The following is a 20,680-nucleotide window of genomic DNA, read 5'->3' on the forward strand; positions in this document are numbered from 1 at the left end:
CCATCCCAGGAGGTCTCAGCTGTGCCCACACTGGCAAACCAGGTGATACACTGGTAGATCTGTGGAAAAGACCCATTTTAAGGGCCTGGCATGCACACACCACATGCTGGTGAGCTCTCCTTTGCATTGCAGGCTGAATGCCCAAAACTTGGAGTGCATCAGGAGTACTCCAAGAGTACTTGTACCAGAGGGAATCCAGCCTGTGTGCCATGAGACAACTCCACAGTGAGCCAAAGTGTGGCTGAGTATTGAACAATCTCCCTGCACCTTCAAAGGCACATTTCTGATCCCAACTCAAACCTTCTGCACCCCAAGCTGCCACCCAGACCCTCAGGCACAAGACCAACACACTGAGGGCTGAGGTTTGACAAGGTTTAGGACCAAGAGGGCACAGCTGCCAGTTATTTCTCACCTTTAGCACTGCAGTAAGACACACAGTTAATACATTCTCCTCCCTCAAAGCCAAACTGCACATCTGGAGACAGCACATAGTTCTCATCCCGGTCCAAATCCCAGAACCTGAAGCAGCACAGAAAACAGGAGTGTTAACAATGCTTTTCCTTCCAGGTGTACATGATATGAATTTGCTATTTCCCTAATACCCAGATCATTCAGTTTTTAAAATTAAATTGTCAGTGGCTTCTCTGGAATGTGAATTTCTTAACACTCTTCCTCCTTTTCCTTTGGATTTTTAATCTGCAGCATGTTTTGGGATAGTCAACTATGAAGAAAGGAATCAGAAGCAAAATGAGCTTTAAGAAAAGAAAGAAAAAAGTGAGAACTATTTGCAATTTTCCTCCTCCTTACTATGCTTTCTCCTCTATTTTAAGAATATTCCTTGGTTAGCCAGGAGACCTTTGGATTCCAGATTTATTTTCTAGAACTAAACACTGCCATAAAACATATCCCTTCTTGATACTTGGTCTTTCTTGCATTCTCATTAAATTAATAGAAGATTCTGTCTGGCAGTAGCAGACAGAGGCTCAATCAAGGGAGCTTCTGATGTTAATGAACACTCCAAAGAACTTAGAGGAAACAGGTACAGCAAGTCATAGCAAAGACAGGAAAAAAATATTTTTTAAATATGCAAAATGTAAAACTACAAAACATGGTAAGAGCACAGCAAAACAACATATATACTTTAAAGAATTAGGGACAAAAGTAACTGAAATACTTGTCTTGTATTACAGTAACAGAAAGGACCTGGAAAGGAAGCACTTTTTTCTGGTTGCTGATGCTGTGAACACGTTAAGGATCAGAGAGCAGCAATGGCAAGAACAGCTAAGTGGCTGTATTTTCATGCAAAACCCCCAGGTGGATTTATTTTTAGAAGAAATCAATAAGAGCACTCAAGGAAGGAACAGATCTGGGTAGCACTGTCTGACAAAATAAAATACCTAGAGAGAAAGCATGCCATATAGAATTAGCTTTTGTCCTCAAGGAAACAGACCTTTCATTTCATTTCTCCATTGATTTTGAGAAGCAAAATTAGGAACTATTGGGAGTTTTTCACTATTGGTAAAAAAACCCAGCCAACACTTCAGTAAAGAATTCAGTTCATTGCAGAGTGTAAACCTTTCAGCTGGCCCTCCCCAGGGGCAGCCAGAACAACTTTGCAACAAGGGTTCTTACCTTATAACTGTCTCCCCCAGTGCTGTGACAACCAGGCTGTGGTCTATTAGAATGATGTCTGCAGAATGACCAGTCTTCCCACTCAACTTTACCTGTCAGCCACAAGCAAAGAAATACATTTACAGAAGGTGGGAGGAACACTCTGAAGGACAGTGAGCATCTGAACTGCCTGGTTTGGCTAAAAATTAAGATATATTAAGAACTAGACCCATCTCTCAGTTCATACAGACTAATAGTGATCACCATTAACCCATCTCTCAGTTCATACAAATAGTGATCCCCACTAACCCATCTCTCAGTTCATACAGACTAATAGTGATCCCCACTAACCCATCTCTCAGTTCATACAGACTAATAGTGATCACCATTAACCCATCTCTCAGTTCATACAGACTAATAGTGATCACCATTAACCCATCTCTCAGTTCATACAGACTAATAGTGATCCCCACTAACCCATCTCTCAGTTCATACAAATAGTGATCACCACTGACCCATCTCTCAGTTCATACAGACTAATAGTGATCCCCACTGACCCATCTCTCAGTTCATACAGACTAATAGTGATCCCCACTAACCCATCTCTCAGTTCATACAGACTAATAGTGATCCCCACTAAAGCATGGGATGTATAAATGCAATAAAAGAAACCTTGTGGTGGGTTAATTAAGTAGGAAGGGATCAGTTTTTCACTCTTGCACTAGGTCTTCTCTTAGAACTTAATAAAGATTGCTTTAAAATGTGAAATAGCAAATCTTACTTCTAGTCAAACATGAGTACTGATCAATAGGAGGTGGACACTCGTGTCATACATAAGAGCCCAGGGTTTTTATGTTAGATAAAAAGAAAAAACACCTTAGGAAGGTGAAGGTTTGGGTTCCACCTGCAACTAGCACTCTGTAACACTGGAGTATTTTATTTGAGATAAGAAGATTATAAATCCTGGAAGAGGTTTGTTTGCTTTTTGTCCCCATACAACAATTTTGGGGTCACTCCATTATTATTTGTGATTCTGTGACTTGTGGGCTGTTGTTTTTTGAAAGCTCCTTCAGCTTTTCAGCTGTAAGAACATTTTCACAGTGTAAAAACTAAAGGACCTTTCAGACGTGCAGACAAAGGCAGAGTCACCAGAGGAGGTGGAGTCACTGAGGATAATAAAACTCAGGACACAGATCACCAATTATCCATTTTAACAAATATTTGATTATACTGGAATTTCTAATTTTTCTCTAATTCACTAAGAAAAGGAAATTAAATGCAAAAGGATTCAGATAGGATCAATATGAAAGAAAATTATGAAAAAGCAGGAAGATCACAGAATCTAAAAACCATCTTTCCAAGTTCAGTAACATCACTCTAGTCCACTTTTAAATGAGCATATTTTTGTTTGTACATCGAGGTATTGTCTGAGAAATAAAAATGAGTTAATTCACTTGCAAGTAAAATAGTGATAATCAAACAAATCAAACAAATACTTATGAAGAATAAACACTGCAAATTTACCCTCTTACCTTCATGAGCTCTTCTGCCTCTCCCTCAGGGGTAAGTGCATGCAGGGACAGCTGCAGGTTCTCTGTGATGACAAGTAAAACATCCCTTCCCTCCAGCAGCAGGAGCTTCCTGACCAGGCTGTCAGTGGACAATACCTGCCTTGTTTTTCCTTTCTCACTCACATAGTGCACAGAACCTGCAGGACACATCAACAAGGTGCAGCTTTCAGCCAACAGCCTTTAGCTACAAAACCCACAGTTCACAGAATCACAGAATGGATTGGGTTGGAAAAGACCTCCCAGATCATCAAGTCCAACCCTTGGTCCAGCTCCAGTCCCTTTACCAGATCATGGCACTCAGTGCCACGACCAAGCTCAGCTGAAAAACCTCCAGGGATGGGGAATCCACCCCCTCTCTGGGCAGCCCATTCCATTCCCTGAGCACTCTCTCTGCAAAGAATTTCTTTCTGATCTCCAACTCCAATTTCCCCTGGCAGAGCTTGAGCCCATCGTGCCCCCATGTCCTATTGCTGAGTGCCTGGGAGAAGAGACCAACCCCCACCTGGCCAGAACTTCCCTTCAGGCAGTTCCAGACAGTGCTGAGGTCACCTCTGAGCCTCCTCTTCTCCAGGCTAAACACCCCCAGCTTCCTCAGCCTCTCCCCACAGCACTTGTGCTCCAGTCCCTTCTCCAGCCTCGTTGCTCTTCTCTGGCCCCACTCCAGCCCCTCAATCTCTTTCCTGAACTGCTGCTTTCTGCCTCAATAAAACATTCCACAAGTGCTGAAAAGGTAAAAATAACAATTTTTTTGTCTTACAGTTTGTCTCAGTACACAGACTGAGAGCTGACAGGAGCAATAAACCAAAGCTTGGTTTTCCCCATTTAGGAAATCCAAAGGGGAATCATTTAAATAATTTTAAACTACAAGTAAACTTCCTCCAAGCATGATGGCTTCTGAAATCTTCAGTCTTAGAAATAATCTGTGAAAGAAGAATGGCAGCTAAGAATTGGTCCAATGTACAGCAGAGTTTAAATGACAGACAACTGTGGACCTGAAATTCATCATTGTTTAGATGCACCACACACCAAATGCAGCTTTAATCCAATAATTTCAGTGGGAAATAGGAGTGTCTTTCTAAGAACACTGACAACAGCAGCTATGGAACCTATGACCTATTTAAAAGGCACTATAATTTCATTAAGTTGTACTGCTCTATAAATCATCAAACCCCAGAATCATTAGGTTGGACAAGACCTTCAAAATCATCAAGTCCAACCCCTGACCAAGTCCCACCATGCCCACTAAACCCCACCATGAAATGCCATGTCTTTTGAACACCTTCAGGGATGGGGACTCCACCACTGCCCTGGGCAGCCTTTGCCAGTGCCTGACCACCCTTTCATGGAAAAAATGTCCCCAGTACACAATCCAAACCTCTCCTGGCACAGCTTAACAGTGTTTTCCCTCCTCCTGTCCCTGTTCCTGGAGCACAGCCCGACCCCTGTCCCAGCTTCCCCCTCCTGTCAGGGAGTTGCAGAGAGCGAGAAGGTCCCCCCTGAGCCTCCTTTTCTCCAGGCTGAGCCCCCCCAGCTCCCTCAGCTGCTCCTGCTGCTCCAGCCCCTTCCCAGCTCTGTTCCCTTCCCTGGACACGCTCCAGCCCCTCAATGTCTCCCCTGTCATGAGGGGTCCAGAAATGCCCCCAGGGCTGGATGTGCCCCAGCAGTGCCAGCACAGGGACAGGCTGGACACACCATGACTGGTACAGCCCAGATGCCCTTGGCCTCCTTTCCCACCTGGGCACACCTGGCTCATGTTCAGCCACTGCTGACCAGCCCTGCCAGGGCCTTTTCTGATGGGCACTTTGCAGCCACTCTGCCCCATCCTGGAGCTCCATGGGGTTGTTGGGCCCAAGTGCAGAGCTCAGCACTGGCCTTACTGAACCTCACACATTGGCTGTGGCTCTTTGGGCAGTGAAAACCCCAACAACCAGCACAGTCGTTTGCAAGTGGTGTTACTAAAATCACCCAAACCAGCATCACCAAAATCTGACAGATCTCATGTCACACCCACATAGTTTCTTAGCAAACCATATAAGGGTGACATTTTAAACCAATGCAATCAAAAAACCCTATGAAATTAAATAATCTTCCCCCAGAAGCTGAGGAAGAAAATGCAAATGTGTAAGAATGAACATAAGGGATATACACCAAAATGCTGTACTCAAGAAACAATATGATGTATCTAACTAAAAACATGTTTAGATTTCCAAAAGTCTTGCAAATGTATTACCACCCTCTACATTCCAGCTATACAAAAATAATTCAAGGTCCTGTCCCACTGCTTTATTTTCTCCCTTAAGTAAAACACTGCACAGATAACTTGACCTTGTTCAACCACAGAATGGTTTGGGTTTGAAGGGACTGTTAAAAGCTCATCTCTTTCCAACATTTCTGCCATGGGCAGGGACACCTTCCAGCAACCCAGGTTGCTCCAAGCCCTGTCCAACCTGGCTTTGGACACTCCCAGGGATGGGGCAGCCACAGCTTCTCTGGGCAACCTGTGCCAGGGCCCGCCCACCCTCACAGCCAACAATTCCTTCCCAGTATCCCATCTATCCCTGCCCCCTGGCCGTGGGAAGCCATTCCCCTTGTCCTGTCCCTCCAGGCCCTTGCCCAAAGTCCCTCTCCAGCTCTCCTGGAGCCCCTTTAGGCACTGGAAGGGGCTCTCAGGTCTCCCTGGAGCTTCCTCTTCTCCAGGTGAACTCCCCTCAGCTCTCCCAGCCTGTCTCCACACCAGAGGGGCTCCAGCCCTGGAGCATCTCACTCCAGCAGCTCCACGTTCTTCCTGTGCTGAGGACCCCAGGGCTGGGGCAGCTCTGCAGGTGGGGTCTCACCTGAGGGGGCAGAGGGACAGAATCCCCCCATTCCTGCTGCCCACACACCAGCCCAGCACACGGAGCGGGGGGTTCTGGGTGCCAGGGCAGGTCCAGCCTCTCACCCACCAACACCCCCAACTCCTCCTCAGGACATGTGGGAGTTCTGGCAGGTCAGTAACTAGACTAAGAACTGAATCCAACACACATATGCCCAAACCAACCCAGTCAATGAGACTGCTCAAAAGCAAGTGGCATTTGACTGAACTTTGAGTAGTCTGGGGAGGAGGCCCAAGGAAGGGAAGCACTCGCAGGACCCGAGCCTGCCCCTAGATGGGGCTCTGCACCACCACAGCAGCGGCTTTGAGGCTGAGGATGGAACAGGCACAGCTTCCCAAAGCTTCCTTCTCCCCCTGTACCTTTGTGATGAATATAGACTTAATTCCTGTCAAGAACATAACGAGGCATTCTGTGTAGCTTGATGCAGTAAAGATTTAGCAACAGAATGTCTATGAGCTTATCAAATGATGTATAAAAAAGAAAAAACTAAAGTTAATAACTAAGCAGCCTTTGAAGTAAAATAGATACAGTGCAGACCAAAGATAAGCTGAGAATACTAAATACAATAGAGAGGTAAACACAATTAAGATAAAGAACAAGTACCTCGAAACAACAGATAGGGCTTAACTAACAAGATTGTGTCTGGTTAAATTTTAAGTTAAGAATCACACCTCAAGAAGACCCAACCCCCAAACCCACCAAGAAACAACACCCAGAATCAGATGAAAGGATCTCAAGGTGGAGAGAGAAGAAAATAATTTATCAGAACTGATTAAAAATAAACCTACTCTGACAGTATAAAAAGGGAGCCTGGGAGCTTGAGTGTCACTGACAGAGCGGAGACTCCCCGTGCACCCAGCGCTGGTTACTCTGTAGCTTTCATTACTTACAAAATTAAACTACCCTTTATACCAAGTAATTGGCTACGTGGGTGGTTGTATAACACCTTTGAGCAGCGTCCTGTATCCCTTTCCCAAGCAGGCACTGGCCTGTGCCCCTCCTGCCAGCTGCACCAGTGCCACACTGGTGTAAAAACGAGGGTGTCCTTCTTGACAAAGCACTGCCTCAAACTGCAACTGAGCTGCAGAATGGACGGAACTGAAACGCCTTCAGAGCAGTTAACACTTGAACCAGGAGGATTGTGTGCCTGAATCACCTCCCAGGGACACACACGGTGCTGCTGTCACACACATTCCAGCCCCAGCTCAGAACAAGCAGGTTAGAGAGAGAAGGCATCATGGGAACAATTGGGGTGGGAAGGAAATTGCTTGGAGCAAACTGGTACCCAGGAGACTAAAAGGGAGAGGAAAAGACAGGGAAGAGGAAAAGATCAGATAGAGGGAAAGGCAAGGAAGAAACAATATTAGGGAGAAAACTGACAGACTTTTTTACTCCCTTAGACTGAAGCATCATGTCAAAGCATGAGAAAAGAGTGAAAAAGCAAAATTAGAACTTATTTTAAAAGGTATGTTTTAGCAGCATTTGTCTGTTTATAGGGAAAAAAACCCACAACACATACAGTATTTTGAAGCTTTGTACAAAATGCTGACAACTGGTAATTTTGTCTACATTTATGTGTTAGAGATGGCTCTCCTTGCACTCCCTTCTTCAGGAGCCTGAGTAACCCAGCACCTGTGGTGTCCCTGTGGACAGGACCACCCTGAACACAGCAAGATTTAAATAATTTTATTAATTTCAAACATTCTACAACTCCTATGAATACCCTACCCTGCTGAATACATGAATATGATGAATATATGGATATACTCCTGCTGTTGGAGATATGCAAACAGGACTATCATGCACTGAGTTTTTTGAAGCTTCAAGGAAACTTCCCAGCAGACTGGCAAAGTGGTTTTGCTCTTACCATCTGTCAAAGTGATAAAGAAGGAGAGTCCTTCCTGGCCTGCCATTTTCAGAGGGGATCCCATTCCAGCTTTGCTCCAGTTAAACATATCCAAGGCCTTCTCATCACCACTCACAGCTGCTTTTGCCAGCTGTACAAAGTCCCTGCAGACAGAGATACTTCATTCCCAATTCCTTGCATATCACAGAGTAGTTTCAGTCTCAAAGAATGGATGAGTAGTTAATAAAGCAGATTGTATAAAGAGAATAAAGATGTTTCATACACTGACTGGGAAAAGGGCAAAGTCAAAAAGATACAAAACTAAATTTTAATATTAGTTTTTATTTGCATTGTTTCACCTTTTTTTTCCATAAGCATCATTATTTTTGCAGAGACGTGAAACAGAAGACCCCAGAAAATGAAAACTTCTTTTTTACTAGAGCTGTTTCCTATTTCTTGCTCGGAGAAGAAGAAATAATAATGTTAAAGAACTTACTTTTAAATTTTTTTTTCTAATACTTTAATGATAACCATGTCTCCAGTGTGCTTTCTACTTTTCACAATCAGCAACATTGCAAAGTAGAAGAACTAAAGACAGAAGAGTTAACAGCAACAGACAGAAGGTAGGGACAGGAAGAGGAAGATCTGTTGTTGCACAAAGGACACAGACCCAGCCACCAGAGTGGGAGAAGAGCTCAGAAACAAAGGGCAATTAGGAGAAGAACCTTTTTTTATATTTAAAAATAGTTCCTCTGTGAGTAGTACTGTCTTTCTGTGGAACAAGACAAAGGGCTGGCCTGGCAGAGCTCTGCAGGGCCAATACTCACTCTCCAGGAGGGGGTGGCCGAAAGACACAGTGCCCCAGGCAGTGCCCAAAGTGCTGCTTGCCCAGGGCAGGGCCCTGCACTCTGCCCCGATGGTCCACCTTCCACAGAAACAGCGCCCCGTGCTGGAAAAACACAACAGTGCACTCATTACACTGCACACAGCTGAGAATCCACACTCCAGCTACTCAGTGCACACCAAAATAAACGTTTTGTTGATAGGACAAAACCTTTCCTTTCATTTAATTGACACATACAATTACTCCCATTCAACACTAAGCCACAGTGAATCAAAATTATCTTGAACATTATATTATTTGCTTATTTAAAATCAAGTTATTTAAAAAGGTTTGTTGGTCCTATCCATGCTTTGGAAAATTATACTGCCAGAGCAATTAAATGGAACTATCTTGGTTTTCCTCCACAAGCAGCAGACGCAAATATTTGTTTTTATAACCCTCTTTTCAAGTCTTTTCTTGCAAGTTATCTGATTGCTGAAAGAAAAGCTATAGAGATAAAGCCCAGCAGAGCACATGCATCCTTCAGGCAGTGCTTTAACACTGATGTAGATGAGCACAGGTATGTGATTAGACACATGGGAAGTCACAGGAGGCAGAGAGCCTAAGGGAAGAATTCCAGAATTTCAGGAGCTTTTCTCCTCTTTCAAAGTAGATATTCAAGAAGTTAGTTTTAGAAAAAGAATATAGTAACTATGAAAATCATAGATGCTAAAGAAAGGAAGGCTGGTTAACTAATTAACACTGGTCAGCACAGCCTGGCCCAGGTGCTGAGGCAGCACCAACTCCTGGTGATTGGAAGGAAGGGACACAAATCCCACCAAACTGACTCCCTACACCCTCACAGCTGGGATGTTAGAATGGTTATTCATTGTTGTTATTATGTTAGTGCTTAGGCAACCAATTTGCATTTAGGGACCCTCCATGTAAGCACTGCATGGGAAAAAACCCCAGCAACAATTTGCAATATGAAGTTCAATCTCATTTTATTTCATTAAGACAGATACCAGTAAAGTAGTATTAGAATTTGCTCTATTTTTATTTACTGTTTTCAGCGAAGGACAAACCTCCTTGAAGTGAGAGACTGGTAGCAGCAGTCACTTTTTCAACTCTCCCTTCCCCTAACAACCAATTCCATGATCCCTTCCCATGACAGAACTCCCAGCACTGTTCCACATCACACACACTTTGGCCATTTCAGGCACTCACCTCATCCCCAGACACAAGGCAGGCCCCACTTGTACTCCAGCTCAGGACTGTGATTTTGGCGCTGTGATCTGGGGGCACAACGTGCTGCTCCTTGTCTTGTTTGTTCAGTACCACAACTTCTCCCATGTCCCACCCTGCTGCCAGGATGGGCCTGGAGGGGTGCCAGGCAAGCACTGTCACCTGGGAGCTTCTCTCCACATGTGAATCAGACACATGTTCTCCCTGCAAACAGAACCCAGAGCAAGCTCAGCCCAGTGGCAAACTCAGCCATGGGTGCAGCCCAAGCTTCAGGCTCACTCCCCAATAACAAGAGCTTTTCCTGTGATAAAGGACTGGCATGTAGGAGAGCTGCCTGCCAGAGACAGGAAGAGGCTGCACAAATTCTCTTTGCACCTATTTTATGGGCATGAGAATGTGCTACTGTCTTGGTTTCATTTAGGTTTCCCAGCCCCAAGTTGCACCTCCTTCTCCCTCTGTTCCTCTAAGCAGGGAAAAGGAAAAAAAGGAAAAAAAAACTTGAAAGAAACTGAGTTAAGTCAGGATATACACATATGTATATTTCTAAACATTCACAATTATATGTATACAATCTGCACCCACAATCGGAAAAAGAAGGTGTCCCAGTTCAGCAGGTGGGACCAGTTTATCCCTGTGTGGGTGTGACCAAAGCTGTGCATTCTAAACCCTCTGGGCCATTGCCCAGCAACTGTTCCCAGTGGCCCATTGGCAGCAGCTGCCCAGGGCACAGCTGAGCCCTCAGGCTGGGAGCTGGCTGGGAAAGAAGCCTGGCAGAGGAGCTGGGAGAACTGCCCTGCAGGGACTCCTTGGCACCTCCACACCCACCTGAGGGCTCAGCTCTGCTCAGGGGCCAGCAACGAGTCCAAAATCCCCCCTGACTGCCAGAGTCAGATCCCCCAGTGTGGAACTCCCTGCCCTGGGGGAGGCACTGGGGGCTCCCACCTGGACCTGGGGGTACATATCTTGGGGTAATAAGACCTCAGGAACCCCCCGCTGGATCCAGAGGAGGAGCAGAACCTCAACAGGAGGAGCCCACCACTCTTGACCAGCCTGCAACTGTCAGCTGCACCTATGCGTTTTCCACTTTGGACTTTTCCTTTGGACTTGTGGGAACCACGTGGGGCTCAGTACAGGGGCCAAACCCCACAAACCCCACTGTGTTTGTGCCCCAGGGGGCTGGGTTATACTGCTGGGGGTTTGTGGGTTAAAACCCTTTTCTCTTTGTGCCATTGCATTTATTGTAATATTTTCATTAAATTGTAACTCTGACTTATAATCTCTTTTGTGTTGGGTTCGTTTCTCCTGCTGGTTTACCTCTAAACCAGCACAGAAGGGAAAAGGGAAGGGGGAAACAGGGGCAACAAAGAGACAAAACAAAAGCAATGGGTAACAAACATCCCCTCCCACCCTCCAAGTTAAACCAGTACAGTACAATCCCACCAACCACTCTCAGAAGAAAGCCAGCCCTCTCTCTCACTCATGCCTTCTCTCTAATCTTCTGCGTGGCTCTGAGAAGGGACTGAGAGCAGCAAAACCCCCTTGCTCCCAACCCTCGCCAGAAACTCAAGTGCCACTTCCTATCTCCCTGTCTCATATCCTCCCTTGTCCCATGGGAGGGAAAAGAATATGTGAGAAATACCCAGCAGACAAGCCCCTCCCTGGTTACCAGGGAAAGCCTGGATCAAACCATCACAGCTACAACAAGCAATACATCCACTTGAACATGGCTCATGAGCACACAGCAGGGTGGAGTGAGGAAAAGCCTGGCCCTGCTTTTCCAAGCTGCTCTTCCCTCCCAGCACACACGAGCAGCTCCCAGGCAATATCAACCTTTCACTCCTCTATGAAGGATAAGAAGGCTCTGAGCACATTTCAAGGTTAAAAATCCCCCAGGTATTGAAAAAGAATAAAGCACATCACTGAGGATACAGAATAATCTAATGCTCCAACAGCTCTTCAAGGCAGATCCTCCTTTGGGCACATTTGCAGGAATATTTCAGGTGAATCATTTAACCTATGTACTGTTTTTTTCATTTGTAAAATTTGGATGACAAATTTTCATAATACACTTTGAAAAGTACATATTTCATAGACTACTCCTATTAAGAGACTTACACATTTCCATTGTCTGCTGCTTAATAATAGCTTGTAGTGCTATTTCCCTAAACAACACACTTTTTTCCTAAAAATTATGCCAACCAAAGCCTCTCATGTGAAGTTTAGAGTGGGCAAAGGAAATATTTGTCTACAGACAGAAACTGTACTTGAAACAACCTGCTCAAAAGTAACAAGCTGATCTAGCAAATCAGTTCAGGCTCAAGTTGGTGATTTGTTTAATTTTCATTTCTTACTATGTTCTATTCACTTAATAGTTAACAAGAAGCAACAGCATGAGTTCATTTTACTTATAGGTCTGAAATTCTCACACTATGAGAAGTAAAAAGCAAATCCGTAATCATCACAAACAAGACTTGAAGGCTGTAAAGATTAAATTTCAACAGAAAGATCAGTTTAATTTATGAAGATCTTTTTAAAGACACATGTGATGAGTGACTGGTGAATTTGTCATGTTGTAGATAGCACAGGACATGGGCAGTAATTAATATGTAGATAGCACAGGCCATGGACAGTAATTAATATGTAGATAGCACAGGCCATGGGTAGTGTAGCAACAGAAAAATCACAAGTGAGCAATTCAGATCTGTATAAGATCCTGTAAGACTGAAAGCAGCCTGCACAAACCCTGTGAGACTGAGCTATCAGCCAGAAGCAGCAAAGAGCTCAGCTGCTTCTGGCTGGTAGGGAGGAGGTTACTCCCCAAGAATTCACACAGTAGGTTCTCACAGGACTCTGCAGGTGTGTGGAAACAGCCAGGATAAGGTACTATCAACACTGGACTTGTGAGATATGGGTTATAACCAATTAAAGGTTCTAGTGTGGTGGTCTGAAACTCTTTCTAGCCAATTAGATGTAGTTCTAACCCTGTACAAACCATGTGCTGTGTGTAATAAAGGGTCTTCCCTATAAACCTCACAGGTTTGTTGTGTGAAGTCCTTTCTCTCCCCAGTTAATTGTTTACTTTAGGGTAGTAATTAAAATCCAGAGAGAGGGATTTAAGGAGCATAAGTAAGGCTGCAAAAATAGAGATACAAAATGTGAAGTTTTTTAAACTAGCACAAAGATACAGGTTGGGCAGAGAAGCTGTGGCTGCCCCATCCCTGGGAGTGTCCAAGGACAGGTTGGACAAGATTTGGAGCAACCTGGGATAGGGAAAGGTGTCCCTGCTCATGGCAGGGATGGCACTGGGTGGGCTTTAAGGTTCCTCCCAACCCTTCCCAGTGTGTGATTCTGACTCTATCAAGCCCAAAAGCCAAGCTGCTCTGACTCACCTGTTCCAGGTAGATATCCACACACCCCCCAGCTGCTGTGCTGGTGGAAGCCACTGCCAGGAGTGGGTGCAGGGGGTGCCAGGCAATGAGGGAGGGAGAGGCCACGGAGCCGGGAGCGTCCGTGCGATGGTCCACGTAGACAGCCATGGCCAAGGGCTGCACACCTGGGCAGGAGAACAAACAGCTCCAGCAGGGGCTCACTGAGGTCATACACACACCAGACATGTGCTACAGCAGATTTATCCTACCATATTTATCCACCAGGATGTAAAATGGACATGAACAGACTCTGCTTTTAAGGTCTCTTTTCTTCAAATCTTCTGGCAGTGCCTAAAAGAACTAATTTGCTGGGCACTTGGGTTAGAAAGGTGGGTGACTGCTCCATAAATTGGCAGTTCTGTATCTTGCCACTGACACTACAAGGAGCATGAACCACCTGACAAAAGGGCAGTCAGCCTATGGACAAATCATTTCATCTCTCAACAAGATCCTTCCACCTTTACCTTCACATCCTTCAAAATCCTCAGCACTCACAAAGTGGCATCTATGGGTCTAGTTTTATTACCACACAAAACCCCTCAACAACTCATTCAAATAAAATTTGGTGTGATTTTTGTCTTGATTTCATGTATTTTAAGTTTTCTTACATCTCCAGTTCTGTTCCAGAGTTCTGTACCCATACAGCCATTTGGTCCTCATTTATCTGTTTCATTTTCCTCTAACAGGGGAAGAATGTTGCCCATATTTGCATATAAGTTTTATCTGGCCTCAAATTTTGAACTAATAAAGAATTTCACTTCAGATGAAACAAAAATGTGAGATGCCTGAATGAAAACAAATCCCCATTTGCTATGGAATAATGGTTTTATCACAGAAATCATACAGCTGTAATGCCTTCTCCACAGCCACTATTTTCTGCTTTTAAGTGTTCCTTGCATCTGTAGTCCTAAATATTACTTATTATTCAGGTATTTCAGTGCCCTTCAGTGATGGAAGGGAGTTTGTCAAGCTTCCAAAGTGAATCTTTTGATCAGGTCACTAATACAACCATCCCTTTTGGCATTAATAGACAGTAAGAACAATTTTCCAATCAATACTGGGTATATTTAAAAAAGCAGACTGGCACTTACCAAAAAACAAGATTCAGTGATATTGTCATGTAAATTATGGACAATCTCTAATATAAAATATTTTTCACCACCACAACTGTAGAGAATTGTGCTATATACAAATAAATAAATTGCTTACATAAAAGGGTTACACAGGGGTGTAAAATAACTAAACCAACATTCATTTGCTCTCTGTAATCTTAGGCATTTATTATTCACTTTTACTGTTCCTTCCAGCTCATGTAGCTTTGGCAGATGCCTCTTCCAAAGTCTTCAAGGGAAAAAAAAGGAAAACCAAGTAGCACTGTTTCTACAAATGATTCTGGCACATTCTACATTTTCAAGGTTTAAAAAAAAAGAATTTCTGAAAAAAGCTAACCACTTTGTGGCTTGGAATAGAACATGACCAAGTCCCCCCACCTGATCTCAGTAACCAGATCAGATACACCCAATGGGCAGTTTTGAAACAAGCCACAGGCCATTCATGGAAACAGTAAGAGCTCATGGACTCACAGGATGGTTTGGGTAGGAAAGGGACCTTAAAGCTCATCTCTTTCCAACCCCCTGCCATGGGCAGGGACACCTTCCAGCAGCCCAGGTTGCTCCAAGCCCTGTCCAACCTGGCCTTGGACACTCCCAGGGCTGGGGCAGCCACAGCTTCTCTGGGCACCTGTGCCAGGGCCTGCCCACCCTCACCACAAAACTCTTCTTTAAACCAAACCTACCATGTGCCAGTTTCAAAGCATTATCCCTTCATCTTATCATTAAAATCCTTGGTAAGAAGGCTCTCTCCATTTTTCCTACAAGCCCCCTTTAAGTACTTGTTAAGGAAACTTCCCTGTCTGACCCTCCAGGAGCTCCTGTGTCCATCCCACCCCACCCTGAGCTGGGACTGAGGTCCCAGTGCAGGTGCTCCCCACACAGAGTCAGACCTGGCTTTCTCACCAGTTCCACCCCAGCTTTCCCACAGCAGCCTCAGATGTCACAGACTCACAGACTATTCTGAGCTGGAAGGGACCCACAAGGATCATCGAGTCCAACTCTTAAGTCAAGGGCCCACACAGGGGATTGAACCCATGACCTTGGCATTGTTACAATCAAGTTTGAACCAACTCAGCTAATCAGACCTGGTTTCCTCACCAGCTCCACCCCAGGTTTCCCAGAGCAGCCTCAGATGTCCTGATCTTTAAAATCATTTCATCTTGGTGCAGTAACAAAATAACAGCCTGAGCTGGTGCCTCTGAGGAGGGACCCCAAACAAAGGAACTCCCGGGCTTTTATAGTCCTATAGTCTAAGGGTGGGGTGTGTTGGCTCCTGCCTTGTCTCTGGGTGTCCCTCACCTGGCCACAGGTCCCTGTAACCTCTGCCATGCAAAGGGCTGGCAGTTCTCCTGCCTGGTTCTCTGGCCACCCAGAGCTCAGCCTGCAGTGGCACCACAGCTGTACCCCAAGGCACCAGCACTGAATGGATCCCTCAGGATACTGGAAGGCCACAGGGATGTGTTTCTTGAGCCTTCCCTTCTCCAGGTGAACACTTCCAGGCATTCTCGGCCTTGGGGCATCTCCAAGGTCACCTCTGGACTCTCTTCAGCAGCTCCATGTCCTTCCTGTGCTGGGAACCTCCAGGCTGGAGGCAGCTCTGCAGGTGGGGTCTCACCTGAGGGGGCAGAGGGGCAGAATCCCCCCTGCCCTGCTGCCCACACTGTGGGACCAGCCCAGCCCACGGGGGTTTCTGGGTGCCAGCACACAGGGCAGGTCATGTCCAGCCACTCACCCACCACAACCCCCGGGTCCTTCTCAGGGCATTTAGTAGTTATGGCATATCACTAACCAGATTAAGAACTGAGTCCAAAATACATACACCCCAACCCAAGTGCAGGACTCTGCACTTGGCCTTGCTGAACTTCATGAGGTTCCCAGAGATGAACATTAGACCCATCATTAATTAATGATTGCTCCCAGAGGAAAGAGAGGTTCAAGCTAATTTTCTGTCCCTGTTCTTAACTAGCCAGACATGAGCCAGGTCTAGTCCATACATCAAACACCAACATTAACTTGGCCCTGAACTTGGGATATCAATGTTTTGGGGAAGTCCAGCCTTATTTCAGCATAGAATCATAGAATCAGTTGGGTTGGAAAAGACCTCCGAGATCATCAAGCCCAACCCTAAATCCAACCCCACTTTGATTACCAGATCATGGCACTCAGTGCCACGGCCAAGCTCAGTTGAAAAACCTTCAGGGATGGTGAATCCACCCCCTCTCTGGGCAGCCCATTCCAAGGCCTGAGCACTCTCTCTGCAAAGAAATTTGTTCTGATCTCCAACTTCAATTTCCCCTGGCAGAGCTTGAGCCCATCGTGCCCCCTTGTCCTATTGCTGAGTGCCTGGGAGAAGAGACCAACCCCCATCTGGCCAGAACTTCCCTTCAGGCAGTTCCAGACAGTGCTGAGGTCACCTCTGAGCCTCCTCTTCTCCAGGCTGAACACCCCCAGCTCCCTCAGCCTCTCCCCACAGCACTTGTGCTCCAGTCCCTTCTCCAGCCTTGTTGCTCTAATCTTCTCCGTTGGGTTGGAAGAGACCTCTGAGATCATCAAGTCCACCCCTTGACCCAACCCCACTGTGATCACCAGCCCAGGGCACAGAGTGCCCTGGGCTGGTGATCACAGTGGGGTTGGATCAAGACATGGTGGATTCTCCATGGGGTTGGATCAAGACATGGTGGATTCTCCATCCCTGGAGGTGTTTAAGAGGACACTCAGTGCCACATCCAGTCCCTTCTCCAGCCTCGTTGCTCTTCTCTGGCCCTGCTCCAGCCCCTCAATCTCTTTCCTCAACTGAGGGGCCCAGAACTGAACACAACACTCAAGGTGTGGCCTCACCAGGGCAGAGTCCAGGGGAAGGGTCACTGCCCTGGGCCTGCTGGCCACACTAGTTTGGATCCAGGCCAGGATCCCATTGGCCTTCTTGGCCACCTGGGCACACTGGTGGCTCCTGTTGAGCTTCCTGTCAGAATTTGTCAGCTCACGACAGACATCACCAACACAGGAACCAGCATGGACTGGTAACTGCCCATGATGTGCCAGTATGGGCACCGTGTCTGTCTGCACAGACAGACAGACAGACACACTCACACAGGATTTCACAAAGAGTCCGTCATTTTAGGAGTAGGGGAAGATTATCCTTTGATATGGGGCAACTTCCCCCCAGAAAAGCCTCTCCATTAATTACTTAAAAGTCGACAGAGTATTTACAAATAGCTTTTATTTGTTGTGTTTGAATTTTCTGGGATTTAGGTAGGGAACCTGGAGATTCCAATTGGTGCAAGCCACAGTGGTGAGCCAGGACACACACACGTTATTTCACAAGACATTAATCACACTCAGAGGAAAAAAATGCTATTCTGTCTTTGGGGACAATTCCTTAAAAGTTGCTTTTATGCGTTATTGGCACATTTAGCATTTAAGGCAGGCTGATCACGACTGGCTTTGCTGTATCGTGGAGCTGCTCCCGCCGACAGGAACATCATCAAATGGGGTCTCTGTGCTGCCTCAACAGTTCTTTGACAAGACTCGACAGTTCCCAAAGCAAAAACGAGGCTTTTCCTACAGTCCCTACCTATAAGAAACGCTGGCTTTTGAATCTGAAATTGTTTAAAATTGTCACCCACAGAGAACGAAAAAACGCAACACAAAACTGCGCTGTGCCACAAAAAGATGATTAACGACTAAGTACGGTTTTCTTTAACCAGCAAAACAGGTTTTTACGTGTTGAATCCTGCAGCCCCGCACAGGGGATGGAGGCTGCGCCCAACCCAGGCCTCGGGCGGTCCCAACACGCGGGTCCCGCCACGCTCACCCTCCCCGCTCCCACCGCGCACCGGATCCCGCTCCCACCGCCCCCGGCAGCGCCGCGGCCGCCCCGCATCTCCCTCCGACCCCGCACACGCCGCGGCCGCCCCGCACCTCCCTCTGACCCCACACACGCCGCGGCCGCCCCGCACCTCCCTCCGACCCCGCACACGCCGCGGAGCAGCGCCCGGACCGCGCCCGCGCCCGCCCTCACCGCCCGCGCCACAGGCCGCGATCGCTCCGCGGGGCTTCGCGTTACCGCGACAACCGCCGAGCCCCGGCGGGAACAGCCGAGCGGGGCCGAGCAGGGACCGGGCACAGGCGGAAAATACCGAACGAAGCCGAGCAGGGATCGGGGATAGGCGGAAAGAGCCGAGAGACACTCGGGGATAGGCGGACAGAGCCGAGCGAAGCCGAGCAGCGATCGGGGACAGGCGGAAAATGCCGAGCGCAGCCGAGCAGGGATCGGGGACAGGCGGACAGAGCCGAGCGCAGCCGAGCAGGGATCGGGGACAGGCGGAAAGTGCCGAGCGCAGCCGAGCAGCCACCTGGCGGCACTCGGGAAGAAGCGGAAAGTGCCGAACAGGGATCGGGCAGCACTCGGGGACAGGAGGACAGAGCTGAGCCCGGCCCGGGTGGCCACGCTGAGCCCCCGCGCTGGGCACGGAGAGCGGCCCCAGACCCGCCTCCGGGGATCGGGGGATGGATCTGTGAGGAACCTTTTCCAGCCCTGCAGGCGGGCGGTGCCGCCGCCCCGACAGAGGAGATCCCGCAACCCCCCCGGGCCCAGCGCTGTCACAGGCGCCGCGACAGAGCCCGACCGAGTCGGACCGCATGAGGGAGAAATACCGTAACCTGGTGCCACTGTGCGGGCTGGAGCTCGGCAGCTCTGACAGGGAGTCTGGGGGAAAGGCGGTAACTTTTTAAGTTAGTGACTTTCTAGTAACATCTGTGTGAAGAGACCCCACAGAGCCCCCCTACCCCTGCCCTCCCTCCCCCTCGCACCTCCTCACGGAACGTGCCGAGCTGGAAGGGACCCACAGGGCCATCCCGTCCAACCCTCAGCCCTGCACAGGCCCATCCCCAACAGTCACACCCTGTGCCCCAGAGCATCATCCAAACACTCCTGGAGCTCTGGCAGCCTTGGGGCTGTGCCCACTGCCCTGGGGAGGCTGGGCAGTGCCCACCACCCTCTGGGGGAAGAGCCTTTTCCTGAGATCCAACCTGACCCTGCCCTGGCACAGATCCAGCCATTCCCTGGGTGCTGTCCCTGCCCTGGCACAGCTCCAGCCATTCCCTGGGTGCTGTCCCTGCCCTGACACAGCTCCAGCCATTCCCTGGGTGCTGTCCCTGCCCTGACACAGCTCCAGCCATTCCCTGGGTGCTGTCCCTGCCCTGGCACAGCTCCAGCCATTCCCTGGGTGCTGTCCCTGCCCTGACACAGCTCCAGCCATTCCCTGGGTGCTGTCCCTGCCCTGACACAGCTCCAGCCATTCCCTGGGTGCTGTCCCTGGTCCCCACAGAGCAGAGCTCAGTGCCTGCCCCTCCCGAGGAAGTTGGACCTGCAATGAGGTCTCCCCTCAGTCTCCTCCTGTGCAGCTGAACACACCAAGTGCCCTCAGTGTCCTCACACGCTGCCCCCCCAGGCCCTGAACCACCTCTGTTTCCCTCCTGTTGACCCTTCTCAGCTCAGCCCAGGGCAGGTACAGCCCAGCCCCAGTCCCAGCCTTGTCCCACACTGGGCCAGCCCCACAGTCAGGTTTTCCCAACACCCTCAAAAGAGGCAACTCAAAACCGAATCCCCACAGCACTGTCCAGTCCACAGTCATTTGTGATTCCTGTGAAGTCACAACACTTCCATGCAGATGAAAAGCAGCCACACCTGGCACAGCTGTGACCAGCAGCTCCTGCAGCCTCTGAGGTTGACTGGCCACGTGTAACACCTAATTTATGTGGTGTTTATCAGAGTTTCCTTTTACAAACACACTATTTTTAGGACTCTTCTAAAAAAAAAAAGGCAAAACAGCACCACAATCAATCCAAAACTTGTTACCAAGTTGGAAAAAGCTCTGGGTGGGAGGCACACTGCACTGAAACAGTGTTTCTTTCAGAACTAGGGGCAGCATTCAAGAAGAGAACCAAAACACTGGCTTTGGACCTTCTTATTACAAGCCAGCAACACCCATAACCAGAGCAGCAGAACTGACAAAATCATTTCCTGGAGCTTTTTTCTATTCCTGTACATGGTGTCAGTTCTTACACACTCATTTATGGCACAACTTCTTGGTGGATCCTTGGATATTCTGTAGCCCCATTAGCTCACTCGGGTGCCACTCCCACAGCAGAGTCAGCAATTCATCTCTT

At 47.7% G+C, this 20,680-nt stretch overlaps 1 protein-coding gene across 2 annotated transcripts in view; it reads right to left on the reverse strand.

The window, feature by feature from the left end:
* Positions 1-18,607, reverse strand: part of IFT140 (intraflagellar transport 140) — a 98,712-nt gene extending 80,105 nt beyond the window's left edge. Inside the window, exons 1-8 of one of the 2 annotated variants that reach the window (XM_071571523.1) lie at positions 18,531-18,607; positions 13,359-13,522; positions 9,952-10,173; positions 8,729-8,850; positions 7,923-8,065; positions 3,144-3,319; positions 1,633-1,724; positions 413-519 (exon numbers count right to left, since the gene is read on the reverse strand). In XM_071571523.1, coding sequence (XP_071427624.1) covers positions 413-519; positions 1,633-1,724; positions 3,144-3,319; positions 7,923-8,065; positions 8,729-8,850; positions 9,952-10,173; positions 13,359-13,505 — 1,009 coding nt within the window. In that variant the 5' untranslated portion in view covers positions 13,506-13,522; positions 18,531-18,607. The remainder of the gene's footprint in view (positions 1-412; positions 520-1,632; positions 1,725-3,143; positions 3,320-7,922; positions 8,066-8,728; positions 8,851-9,951; positions 10,174-13,358; positions 13,523-18,530) is intronic. The other variant, XM_071571524.1, reaches the window with a different exon arrangement.
* Positions 18,608-20,680: the final 2,073 nt, after the last annotated feature.

This window comes from Pithys albifrons, chromosome 16 (genome assembly GCF_047495875.1).
Source record: "Pithys albifrons albifrons isolate INPA30051 chromosome 16, PitAlb_v1, whole genome shotgun sequence".
Taxonomy (NCBI): Eukaryota; Metazoa; Chordata; class Aves; order Passeriformes; family Thamnophilidae; genus Pithys; species Pithys albifrons.